Below are 13,059 nucleotides of genomic sequence, written 5' to 3'. Positions count from 1 at the left end.
TGACAGGGCAAATATGTCTCAACACAGTTTATTGCTTGACTTTCAAGTTACCATCCAACAATAGCTGTAGGCTCTGAATGAAAGACTCTCCGGTATAAACAGGCTAAAAAGTCATAGTGGGGCGCAGAGTGAAACATTGGTCACACAAGTTTGAGTCGCGGAATAAAGGGTGTGTGAGTTTTTGAGTGGGACATAAAAGCACATACCAGGAGGAATGGGGCGACTTAGAAAATAATGACTCTATATGTGTGTGCCTGTGTGGGTACGTGCGTGCGTGCGTGTGCGTGTGTGTGCGTGTGTGTGTTTGAGTGGGCTATTATTCATGCGGGTTACTCATTGATCCAGACGACTTGAGGGAGTGGTGTGCAAGGCAGGGATCAGCTCCGACGGCGGGGTTCAGCGGTGAGGGGTTGCGTGAGTGAACACAGGCACAAACACACACATCAGCACATCAGAAGGCATAAACAACTAACCGTCCATCCCAATGTGCTACGTACACATTTCTGTACACGAAGCTTAGACTTCAAGAGAGTCAAATGCAATGCCTGCTTGTTTGTGTGTGTGTGTGTGTGTGTGTGTGTGTGTGTGTGTGTGTGTGTGTGTGTGTGTGTGTGTGTGTGTGTGTGTGTGTGTGTGTGTGTGTGTGTGTGTGTGTGTGTGTGTGTGTGTGTGTGTGTGTGCCTGCAATGACATTCGCATACTATATTCATGGCCACACACACACACACACACACACGCATACACACACACATGCTGATACAAGTGTCGACCTTCCTCTGTGAGAGTCACCCCTCCACATCTCTGATGCTTGTCCAAACACCCCTACGCCTTTGAGAGGAAGGCCTTTCACAACGCACACATACATCAGACGACATACACACTTTGTTATTAGACTATTCCAAAAGTGGAAGCGCTGACAAAGAATGTGACAGCTCGCACATACACACACATACACACACACACACGCAGGAAGAGAGCGGCGGCATGACCTGACATGTGCTTGGCTCTAATGGAAAACCAGCGGACGCTCCATCGCACAAAAGACTCTGGGAAGAGGAGCCGGGAAAGCCGGCATTCCGGTGGGATAGGGTTGTGTACACTGGGGTGAGCCCAGAGCTTAGAGAGAGGGAGAGACGGAGGGGAAGGAGGTTTTCCAGGAGGATGCAGATGATAGTGAGCAGAGATGGAAAAACCAATATGGTGGACATGAAAGAGGGCAAAATGACAAGGGAAAGAATAAAAATGACAGCAGGAAGAGGAGATACGGTGATGTCACATGGACACGTCCACAGTAGAGTGGGGATTGCGTACTTCAGACAAACAACCTTGGTTGTAACCTGAATTGCTGAGGAGTTGTTTTTAGTGAAGGAAACAACAATTGTCATCATAATGCAGACATGCCAATTCAATTTTGCCAAATTTAATTGTACAATTTCAATGGAACAACAATCGTTCAACAGGATAAAATGGTATAAAAGATGAATGACTTCGCTGATTTTTTTAAGCACAACAAGCAGTCCCATTACTCGATCGCCTCTACACCAGCATACACTCATCTGGCATCCCGAATCAAATCCAGCTCCTTTCTGTGGTGATGTAAATCAGGTCATTATTTAAGTATGTGTCGGACAAACTGGAGCAACTGCAAATCTGTCAATCTCCACTGATTTAGAAGCTTACTGTCTTCTACTGTGACACAAATATTTGCAGATACTTTTTCAATTTGAAAACAGAAATGAGAAGACCTGATGGCAATATTTTGGCTTTATTCTCACAATAAAAGAAAGAAGCTCAGTTTTTAGTGGCCACTTTCTGTCATGATGTCAGAGTCAATGAGTAATGCTTTGGTCAGGGAGTCCAAACCTGAGACCAAAAAAAATAAAAAAAAGTTTCTCAACCACACCCACTGATCCATGAGTTGTCTGCATATCTGAATAAGGGGATTTTAATAAAATGCCAATTTAAAAATGTTGTTGTTAAATAAAAACGTAATTGATCATGGTATAAAATCCTTTAATTTTTCAGATTAGAACAACAATATTACACTTTCCAAGATTGCGCAAGCTCAGTCATATCCATATTCTCTCAGAGTAACTGCGACTTACCTGTATATGAAGACTTCTTCATGGCTTTTGCTGTCGTTTCCTCCTTGCAGTGAAGTGGGACTTGACTTTGGAAGTGTAAACTCTGGATGATACGCTCTTATTTTTTTTTTCTCAAGTGCGCGCGCGTGATTGTGTGTCAAACTGACGTTTGTATCCGTGACTTTTCCAGCGTATATTTCTCTTGACGCGCCTTTCCTCTTTTTTGCACTTCTGGGCTATTCACGTTCAAAACGTACCTGGCAAAGGTCAACACACTGTCTTATTTGATCTTCCTGAGTAGAATCTCCTCTTTTATCCCGAGTTGGAACTACTTGAGGAGACTCTCCGCTGGAAATGGAAACAATCACACCTGCGCTCCTTACGCACGCCCAATCCAGGAGGAGCGGGAGTGGTTTACAGTAACAGTGGTGGGGGTTCACCTATTAAAGCTCAGGAATGGATTTAAGTCTTTGAGTGATATTTAATGTGCACTTAGTGGATAATCTTTTTTTTTTTTTTTTAAGAAAAATTGATCTATTCTGAAGCTGGGTGATCTTAGAGTTCAGTTTCTGCGCTTTGCTCTGTTGCACAACGTTTAAAGGAGGTTTTTGCACGCATGTGTCCTATTCACTGTCAGTGCCTTGGTGGAACCACGTACAGAGTGAGGCCACATCTATCCAGCTATTCTATCATAACGTTGCCCACAGCCTTTAATGTTTCAAAGGTCTCCAATGTCAACTGTGGCGAGCGGCTTCATGTTTACACGAACCAAATCCCACATATTGCCACAGAGGTGCAGTTCAGTGACTCCTGTGGCTGCTGCCTGAGCTCCTTCTGTCTCCTCCTCCTCCTCCTCCTCCTCGTCCTCATCCTCACTCCACACTGCTCTGATGCAACATCAGCTTTGACAAACAGATAGGAGATGTTTGAGAACTCAGAGCAAAGTGCTTTCTGCCAAAACAACAGGCGCAGCAGATCACGCGAAGTTCTCTGAGCAGGTTCTGTTTTACATAATAAGAGTATAATGCATTATTCAAAGTAACAATCAGTGACTTATTATCCCAGATCTACGTTTCCTGTCTAACTAATGTTACGGTTTGAGATTTATTTCCTGAATATTGCTGGGAACTTTTCGTAATGATTGACCTCACTTAACTGTTGACAACTGGGTCAGCACAGAGAGTGGCCAATCATATTGTATGGGGGGTGGGGGGCACCATTCTAGGACAGAGCATGTAAGCAGTACAAAATTGTAACTGGGAAGAGTCTTGTCTTTGCCATTTTCTGTTTTCCTTCATGACACAACCAGGAGTCGAAGCCATGTCCTCTGACCTCAAGGTGACCAGCCAATGGTTATAGACGCACAACAATGGGTTTAATTAAATTCATGTCTGTACAACCTTGGATTGATTGAATTACAAGTGCTTATGTTTCAAAAAATATTTCTGGCCCAAGAAACATAATCCCCTCGTGCCATAAAGCATTCTGTATATCCAGGCTACATGTACAGTATATTTAAAAGGATTCTCGACAAAAGAAACTAAAGGATATGGTACATCTTCAATAAATGTATACATATTTGCAACATGAAATGATAAATAACAAAATACCAAATTAAAAAAATGTTGATGTTTGTTTGTTTTTGTTATTTTGTTTTTGCAAATCAAGCAAAATTCGCTTGTCTACAAGCTGCATCATTTCCTGAGGTTTAGCAGCAGCAGCAGCAGCAGCAGCCTGCTGACACCTCACATTATGTTGACTCTAAAAGTTGACTGAAGCACATCGGGGACGTCATCTGTGGGTAGAACTGCAAGCTGCATGACCCAGAAAAACATAAGGGAGAAGCTGAATCAGATATATTATCAACTGAATGTATGAGCTGTGTTGACACAATTTCAGAGACAAATACAGATCATTCTCAGAAGTTCTAAATCTACCCAGACACAGATGCGGGTTAATGCCACACCAAGTCAGGCTATGATGATTAAAGATAAATGATCCATTGATAGATTATAAATATGTGCTGATGTTTAATACATGCATGTGTGTGGAGCATGGATCACATACAGTACATTGAGCATTTTAAAGTTTCTAAAATGAGGCCAAAGCATTGTAAAGCATTTGTTTTTCATGTATTATATCACGGTGACCCCCTAATCGCATCCTTTTTAATCTAATTGCCGCAACCATTGTGAGACATGATGCGAGAGTGGGTCGATAACTGAACCTGGACTCCTTTTCACAGCTCAGCTGTTTCTATTTTCTGTGCATCACTCCTTCCAGCCAGCAGAGGTCCTCAAGTCTTTCAGTCTGCATCCAGCATATCTGCATAATCAACTTTTGTCCTGCTGTTTCCTTTGCCAGCCTCAAAAGTTACAATGCTTCTGTATTTATACATATTTTAACCAGGGCAGCTGGCAACATGATGGTAAATTTACACAGTTATTCCCATTTGTGACAAATTCATAATGGAAAGTTGCAGCAAGGCACAAGTTAAGATAGATGGTTAGGATCACTGCAATTTGTAATATCATGATCATGCATGGCTATTTTACTGGGGAATACATATCAAATTACACACATAATTATATTCATCATGCAGCTTCTTGATTTTCCAAAAACAAAATCAATTTAAAGTGACCGACCCATCATTGTAAACATTGCCATACATGTTAGGATAGTGGCGTCTGGTATAGGATACCCTGGATATAGTTACAGTACAATAACTACACAACATCTCCACCACATTACCCATGCTAATATACTAATATGGTTTGGTGGTTTCTCTGCAGCGGAACAGAAGTCACAAACATCAGGAGTTTAAACACCCACAAGTTATCGGTCCTGATTTTTGAATATATTCCCTTTTTTTTCTTAGATATAATACAAGTTTACACTGCTGTGGAAAAATCTTCTGTTTACAAGCATTAAAATGATAATCAAGATTAGAAACTCCCCAAAACTTACAATATTTACCTTTGTATTTGTGCATTGCAACGAGCTTCAACCACATCCTGAAACGTCAGCCTTATGAATGCTAATCAGAACAGAGGAAAAAACAATGTGCACAAGACAGCGACAGCTGCTGAAAGTCATTTATAACATGATTCAGATAGTAGCTGTGAAAGCAGAAAGCAAACCTCTCACCTGACAACTGCCCGCACTTCTGAAAAACAAGTGTGTGTCACTTTTTTTTTTCTTCCCACTAACAGTGTTAAACAAACATCCCCCCAAAAAACTTTTTGATCTTTCATCAACTATTAGTATGAATTGTCAAGGCTGATTGTCAGAGGTCGTGTTACACAGACATAGAAGGGCCTCATCAGAATTACTAGCTGTGTAAAACTACAGCAGATTATTACCTCTTACTGTTACACACTACATTTGTTGCTCAGGTTCTTAACCACATATGATTTGATGTTTCCTGCAACACGTTTCAACATGTTTAGAAACTGCTGCAGTCAAGTGTTTTTCTCTGCGTTTATCCGCTCCTTGCAAAGGTGCAGTTTGTTTTCTTGAAGGAAGGAGGGCGAGGGTCTTTGTTTTCCGTTCCATGCGACCACTCGCCTCGATACCTGGTTTCGACTCGATGCTGGACTTTTAAGACGCGCAGACAACCACACGAAAAACAATTCACACCACACCACAGCTTTTACCAGCAGGATTCTCACACTTGCTGCACCTCATCGGGTCTGAGATGCTTAGTGAAGGAAAGACGTCTTCGCAGTTTATGACCACATGCGTCTTGGTTGTACACTCACCTCACATGCATGCAAGAAGCAGATGTGGCCTTGTTTTGTTTTTTTTTCTTCAAAATCCTGATGTTGACTCAAGCTATGTTTCTCTCTGCTGTGCTTAACCGCAACTTGTCTTGGCTTATAGAGTTTGAACTGATGCTCAATCAACAGTGTTTATATGTGAGTGTTTGCATTAGTCAGTACATGTACTGGCTTGACTCTGCATGGGTGATAAATTATTGCGCTGGGAGTTTTTTGTATGCTTGCACATGTGTGGTTCAACTAGTGAAAGTGTGTCATGGGTCCTATTGTTGTAAAAAAAAAAAAGCAACAGACGCACAGACAAATGGCTTATTATGATAAAAGACATTAAATGTTCATATAATAAGAGAAATCCCCAAAACTGCTTTATTGCTAAACGTTTACTTTTGTTGTTGTTGTGGATCACAGATTATGAATTGTGGTTAATCACATCCGTCATTCCTATGGACACAACTAATAGTTGCATTCTGTAGTCCAATAAAAATGACACACTGTCACATAATGAGTGAAAGTCACTCTGTGAAGTAACACATATAATGTCATTCTATGTAGCAACGTTTAGTTTATGTCAGATCTAATATAGAAAATCACATGAAAATATCTAGTTGGTGGGATTCACAGGTAATAAATTAGACCCCTGTTGCACCTGATACACTTTATAATATTTATTTGGCTTAGAATTACATTAAATAAAATTCAACAACTGTATTTTCTTTGTTCTGTAATGTGTGTGTGTGCGTGTGTGTGTGAAATCTCAAATGCTGTGGACGTTATAGCATAAAAAATTGAAAATTTGAATTATATTCTTGTTGTATTTACCTGAAAGTTTGAGACACTTCTTAGAATTTTCCCTTCATTATTATAATCTACAATGAGTGAAAATATTCTGTCCAATAAATCTGACTTCTATTTTTACAATATGGCAATGCATTTGTTGGGAAATAAACATTGCACCATTATTTGCTGTGAACAAAATAAAAAAAAAAGTAGCTGCCACTTTACACAAGTAAACACCTATCTTCTTGTTTATTGTTTATTTTTCTCATTATGATGTAAGAAACAGGATGAGATACAGAAGTTACCATACATGGTCACTTGCCTGATAAAGTGAATGAATCATTTGGAACTACATTTATTCCTTTTTTTTGTCATGATGTCATGTAGAAAATAATAATATCAGTGTAAGTGTAGATTTTAACAATGTAAATACAACAGTAGAGTACAACATAACAGTTAGATTTTTTTTAAGTAATACTTTCTATTTCCCATTTCATATATGTTCTTAAGTTCAATCTTCTAAAACTGGAGTTTCAAGTGTGGTTTTCTGAAAATAAATGTAATATGGGTAAAAATGTCAACTGCAATAGAAAAAAAAGAGGTAAATATCTTAAAAATGGATCCGAGTTTACAAATGTATTGGCTCGATTTTGTGAAAAGGCAGATTACAGCGACATAGAACACAGAACGTAGTATGATATCTTACATAGCATCAAAATGAAATTTGAGTCCATATTTACAATCGCATAAATGTAAGAAAATACATTTCCACATTGGATGGCCATTATGATGCAATCCAGCAGAAACGTTTGTGCTTAAATGAAGACTTCTGCCGAAGCTTTTCCCTCATGGTCCTCGAGTCGGTGTCATCATGAACCTCACGGCTTTGCGCCGACGTGCCAACCAGGCCTGGAGAGATTGTGTTTGGCTGAGTTCGTGGAAGAACATGCTGAGTTCGCACGTCGCTTCACATGCAACACTCTGGCGCTTCGTCGTTGCCGAGCCTCGTGCCGGCTGCTCGCTGCCCTTCAGTGTCTGTGGTTTCCTCGCATGTCCTCATAAACTTCATTGGTGGCGACGCGTCTGGGTTTCTTTGGTGTGCGCCTTGACCTGTTCTGCTCCCCCGCAGAGTGGAATGTCAACACGTTAGACGTTGGTTTCGGCTTTAGTTTTTGTAATGACAACTTGGATACAACACGTTTCAAACTGACATTTACACGTCCTTTGTGTCAGATCAGATTTACATGAAGATGCTGAATGCAGATTGAGGAAAACACTCCTATATAGGTCTACAGCCCAAGTAAAGGTGCACGCTAACAGAGTTTTATTTTGGAAGTTACCCTTACTGTATACGATTTGCTATACCAATAATACCCCCCCTTTTTTAAAGCAGCTTAAACAAAATTAAACAATCCAGAGATGATCATTTAAATTTTCAGCTCATCAGATTTGTCAAATCTAAAACCTTTAAATAAACAGTTGAGTTGAGAAGAATGATTGAGAATGATTGTGATGATAAAACTCTTCTTTTTTTTTTTTTTAAGAAATGCAATAAACTGTATGCATCTTAGTTCATATGGAGTTTTTCTACACTTCTGTAAACTTTGTCATGTTTGTTTGGTTACCATGTATTAAATCAGCTTAACAATAAGTGCACATATTGCATATTTATGTGTTTTCTTGTATATTCTGTGGTTCAGTTTGTAGAACAAGTATTTTTCCAAAACCAGAGTCATTGGTTCCGTTGACAGGGATCAAAAACTCAAAATTAATCAGTTTGAGCTATTGTTGTTGTTGTTGTTGTTGTTGTTGTTGTTGTTGTTGTTGGATCAATTACCACTTTTTATTTGAAATATCCTATCTTAATACCACATATCCAAAAGTAAATCCCTGGTTTGTCTGCAGTTTGCTGTGCAGGTGAACTGTATTGAATTACATCAACGTAATGAAACATTCTATCAATTCAATATCAATAAAACACAACTAGTATTGTCACACGACAAGCCAAAACTATCTCAACTGTTTTCACTGTGTTTCATGAAAACGGTCAAAGTGGTAATGGCAGTAATTTGCCATAAGTATGTTTGTCAGATGACTTCTGCTGAACATAACAGGAAAATGCACCTTCGAGAATAACAGGAACATGGAAACGGCCCCCAAGAATTCCAGCAGGTCTTTGTGAGTCAAGGCAATATACATTCAAAACATGCACTCGGTCACCGACAAACACCCACACGCTCACACCCAGAGAGACTGCAGCTACCTTGTGAACGATCCACACGAGGAAGCCCGTGATGATGAGGAGGAGCATGGCACCAATGACAACAACACACACCAAGATCACGTCCTGGCTCGAAGCGCCGCACTCCTTTTGCACATCTTTTCCGGCGGGTTTGTCTTGATGGTGCACATCAACAGATTACGTCCTCAGCAAATGATCATTGTCTGCAGCCTGACAGGTCCTTGATTTTTCTTAATTTGACTTGCACGTTTTGAGATTCTCACAAGTGCTGCATCTCACAACATCAGCTATCACAAAGCAGAAACATCCACTTACTGCAGCGGCTTCAAGTCTAAGGTGTTTAGTCGTATAATATGTCCAATTAATAAAGCGATTATATCTTTGATTTAATTTAAATGAAGCATAAATGAACATTCCATAAGCACTTGGATTATTTTATCAACTTCCATTCAGTGACAAGAGTAACTTCTTGCTCGGTGTTTCAAATGGATTATGCTGAATTAAAATAAAGCAATGAAAAATGTTCAGAAGAATGTGTTGTGAAAATTCTGTGAGGGTAGAAAAAATGTCTCACCTTTTACCACCAGAAGCACAGAGCCGTTACCATTTGAAGTTACATCTTGATAAGACGAAGTGTCATACTTTTTGTATCGACACCAGTAAGGCCCTGTGTCATTTGGAGACAAGTTATTGATGATAATATCAATGTTGGGAAATGTTCCTTTTGACTGAAGTCGTCCGGTGAATTTGCTGGCAATGACCTCTTTGCCTGATAGTCTGTCTCTGTGAAAGATCTGAAAATCATCATTGAGACCCAATCTCAAGTCAAGAGAGTCTTGGCCGGCAGAATATCTGCACTGGAGAGTGATGGTGCCTCCAGACTCCCTCCATTGCACTCCTCTAATTTCTAAAAAAAAAAAAGAGAGAGAGAGAGAGATAAAAGGCTTACATCAACACTTTAATTTAAGTTTTACAGATGGAGCTGTCAAGGATTCCTGACACAAGCCTTTAACGTGTGTTGACCTTACCTGCATTAGCCAGGGCTGGCCACACAAGACAGAGGATGATGGGAATCTTCAGGCAGACAGCAGACATGATGGCAGTGGGTGTCTCACAAGGTTCACATGAAATCTATGTCTTCGGGAGGAAATATGCAGTTGTTTTCACTCACACAACCCGACAGAACTGCAGACAGCAACATGTGACCACATCTATCTGACGAAGGTGGAAAGATAACAGCGTCATCCGTTTCCATTTGTTCTCATCCGTCTTCGACTGAGCATTAAAATCAACTTTATTTCAACTTTGGAACTTTTTTAGTGGAAATAACCTTGCATATATAACTGATTTATGAGGTTTCAATCAGGAAATCATCAGAGTTTGATATATTCTTAGGAGTTTGCATGAGAGAAGGAGGAGTGATACATTTTTTGTATATTTTCGATCCCACTATAAACCTGCCCCTGTGTTATCTTTAGAAAATGTTGACAGATAACTGTGTATCTGGGCAATAATAGCTTAATACACATTTTTTTTAAATAAACAAACAAACAAACAAACAAACAAACAAATAAATAAACATATACACATATATCCATATATATAATTTTAAAGAAAAGAAAATAGGTTTCTAACAGAGTTAACAAGAGAGAAATATATGTGTGCCTGAAGTTACACTGTCAAATCTATGAAAAAAAGACAACAATGTGGAACAGGTAAGGAAATTATACACAATGAATATAAAATGACCCTATGCCTCCATGATAGTTTATGGTGAAATCTCAATAGAAAAGTATGCATCAGGTTTCATCCAGTTTGATATTAAATGAAACACAAGGAGTTAATCTGTGTAGTATTAATATCACAAACTATTAGCAGATGTCGTGAAGTATTTGTACTTTGTTTCCCTGGTTGCAGCAAAAGTGCCCTGTTGTGGCAGGGAATTCAACTATTTTTCTCGATTGACATGATTTCAGAAAGTTTTTGATAATCAAGCCAGCTGAAACCATATTGGATCACATTCAGGGGGTGAAAGAAACTTGTGACATGAATGATGTCAGGGAAATAAATACCACGGTGAGACCATCTCAACCTTTAAGAGTCAACAAAGCAGAAGAAAAGCTTGTGAGCAGATAATACAAAGACAGCGTTCAACTCTGAACGGTTGCAGACACAAACACTGACTGCAATCCAAAGCTTTCAATGCCATTACAAACCATAAACGACTTGTGGGGGGGAAAAAAGTAGGCTGATCATAGGCCACAGATAGTGTGTGCATAACTCCAGTGGAAAGTAGGTCAAAAGTTTAGTGGTAGCAAGGCCTGTTTTACTCCATCTGCACTGCCCTCTAGCGGCGAGAGAGAGCAAAGGTGTGGCTGTTTCAGAGTGAAAGACTTGACTGTAAATTCAAAATGTCACCCTGGAGTAGGAACTAGCTTGCATATATAATTAAATAAAATTATTTTACAGTATGTACTCACTGGGCAGCACAACGGTGTTTAGCACCATAACTTTACAGCAGGTATCTTCCTGGGGTGATGTTCCTTTGGAGTTTGTATGTTGTGCCTGGATTTTATCTGGGTGCTTCGTTTTCTTTCATAATCTAAAATGTACCGCTTTCGCAGTTAATTGGTGATTCTATAATCACACAGAGGTGCAAATGTGTGTGGTTGTTTCTCTGTCGCCCAGTGCACAGGAGGGGAAATGAGCTATCGAAGATGGATGGATGCATGTCTGATTACTGCAGATAATGCAATTGATTTGATTTGATTTTCAAGGTATCTTTATTTTTCCATCTTACAAAATGTGTCCTATTACTGTGTTAGCCAGTTAATGATCAACCGCCCAACAAGACAGTGATCAATGCAGAATAGACAGATGAATAAAACAAACGTATTTATTCACTGAGGTCAAAGTTAGTAAATAACTCATTCTATTAAAATAATACCAATTGAATTGCCATTATTAAATTAAAACAATAATCTTAGTGATTCAATGAATAAACAACAACATATTGATTTTTAATGAGAGATATTTTCATATCGGCATCAGTAAAAATGTGTATTGAGGCCTCGTGAGTCAATATAGGACACACTCCTGGATTATACAGTAAATTGTGATCCTATTTAAATGCTGGGTCAAGAAAGTGTGACTGAGCTGGGATCAGTTAGACTACATGGATAAAACCAAGTCAAACAGTGATCACCATAAAGAAAATGACAGATGAGGCAACATTTAAAGGGAGATTAATAGAACCGAATGAGGTGCTTGTTTCTCACAGAAAAGACACTATGTGAAAGTATCCCATTTCTGGACTTTTCTTTTTAATCACTTTTGATCTGTCTATGTAGTAAAAAGTCACTTCAATTCAACAATAGCTTAAATTGTTTCATAATTAGCAAAGATCACAAAAAAAATGTCTGAAAATGATGGGATGTGAGTTGAATTAACAGTGCGCAGTAGAGGTGTGAGATACATGGCAAGAAACGTGTTGGTATTTGAGGTCACGCGAGAAACACGACAGAATAAAACTCCTGGGATGCCCAGAGACAGAGCAAAGACCCAGCAGGATAATCCCGATACACTGGTCAAAGGATGTGGTGGAAAATTTGACTTAACCAGTCCTTCACTTGCACTTTTAGAAATGTTCTTCGCGTATCAATCGTATTGCTTCAAAGCACACGGTGAATGACTTTGCCGAGCACGCGGAGGGAACGTTGATCTCATTATATCCAACACAGTTCAATGAAGTGAAAACTGTAACAATGTTGAGCTGAAACGAAACCCATCTCTCTTTCGAGTGCGGCGCTGACGAGGCTTTTCAAATCTTTAATGACCTCGACGAACCACGTTAAGTCGTCACTGCCCTCAGAGACTTGTAAACTCAAGCCAATCAACCAGCCGCTGCACGATGCACTGGGTGAAAGTCTTCGGAGACGATTTCATGCAGCGTCCTCTCCCTCTGGGGCAGGATAAGAGAACGTCCCCACTGCACTCTCCTCTATCAGTTCACTTCCTGCAGTCTCATCCAGTTAAGGAGGTGCAGTGTGAGTCGGAGCAGGATGGCTTTTATGCTCCCTTTGTCGCTACGGAAACAGCCCCCCCCCCCCCCCCCCCCCCCCTGTACATTTGCCAACCAGTGCTTCCTGTTTTGGGCTCCTAATGGGTGGGCCGTGTT

General features: G+C 39.8%; 1 protein-coding gene and 1 long non-coding RNA gene across 2 annotated transcripts in view; both read right to left on the bottom strand.

Moving 5' to 3' along the window:
* septin9a (septin 9a) overlaps positions 1-2,313 on the bottom strand; it is a 60,662-nt gene extending 58,349 nt beyond the window's left edge. Inside the window, exon 1 of the mRNA XM_080511011.1 lies at positions 2,106-2,313. Coding sequence (XP_080367137.1) covers positions 2,106-2,127 — 22 coding nt within the window. The 5' untranslated portion in view covers positions 2,128-2,313. The remainder of the gene's footprint in view (positions 1-2,105) is intronic.
* A 4,666-nt stretch (positions 2,314-6,979) lies between these two features.
* On the bottom strand, positions 6,980-9,736 carry LOC308141509. Its single transcript, XR_013936979.1, has 3 exons — positions 9,457-9,736; positions 8,904-9,037; positions 6,980-7,755 (listed from the first exon to the last, which is right to left on the bottom strand). It is a non-coding gene; the product is annotated as an uncharacterized lncRNA (long non-coding RNA).
* Positions 9,737-13,059: the final 3,323 nt, after the last annotated feature.

This window comes from Blennius ocellaris (genome assembly GCF_963422515.1).
Source record: "Blennius ocellaris genome assembly, chromosome: 16".
Lineage (NCBI taxonomy): Eukaryota > Metazoa > Chordata > Actinopteri > Blenniiformes > Blenniidae > Blennius > Blennius ocellaris.
The sequence above is the reverse complement of the archived record's forward strand: the minus strand, read 5'-3'. Positions and strand labels throughout refer to the sequence as shown.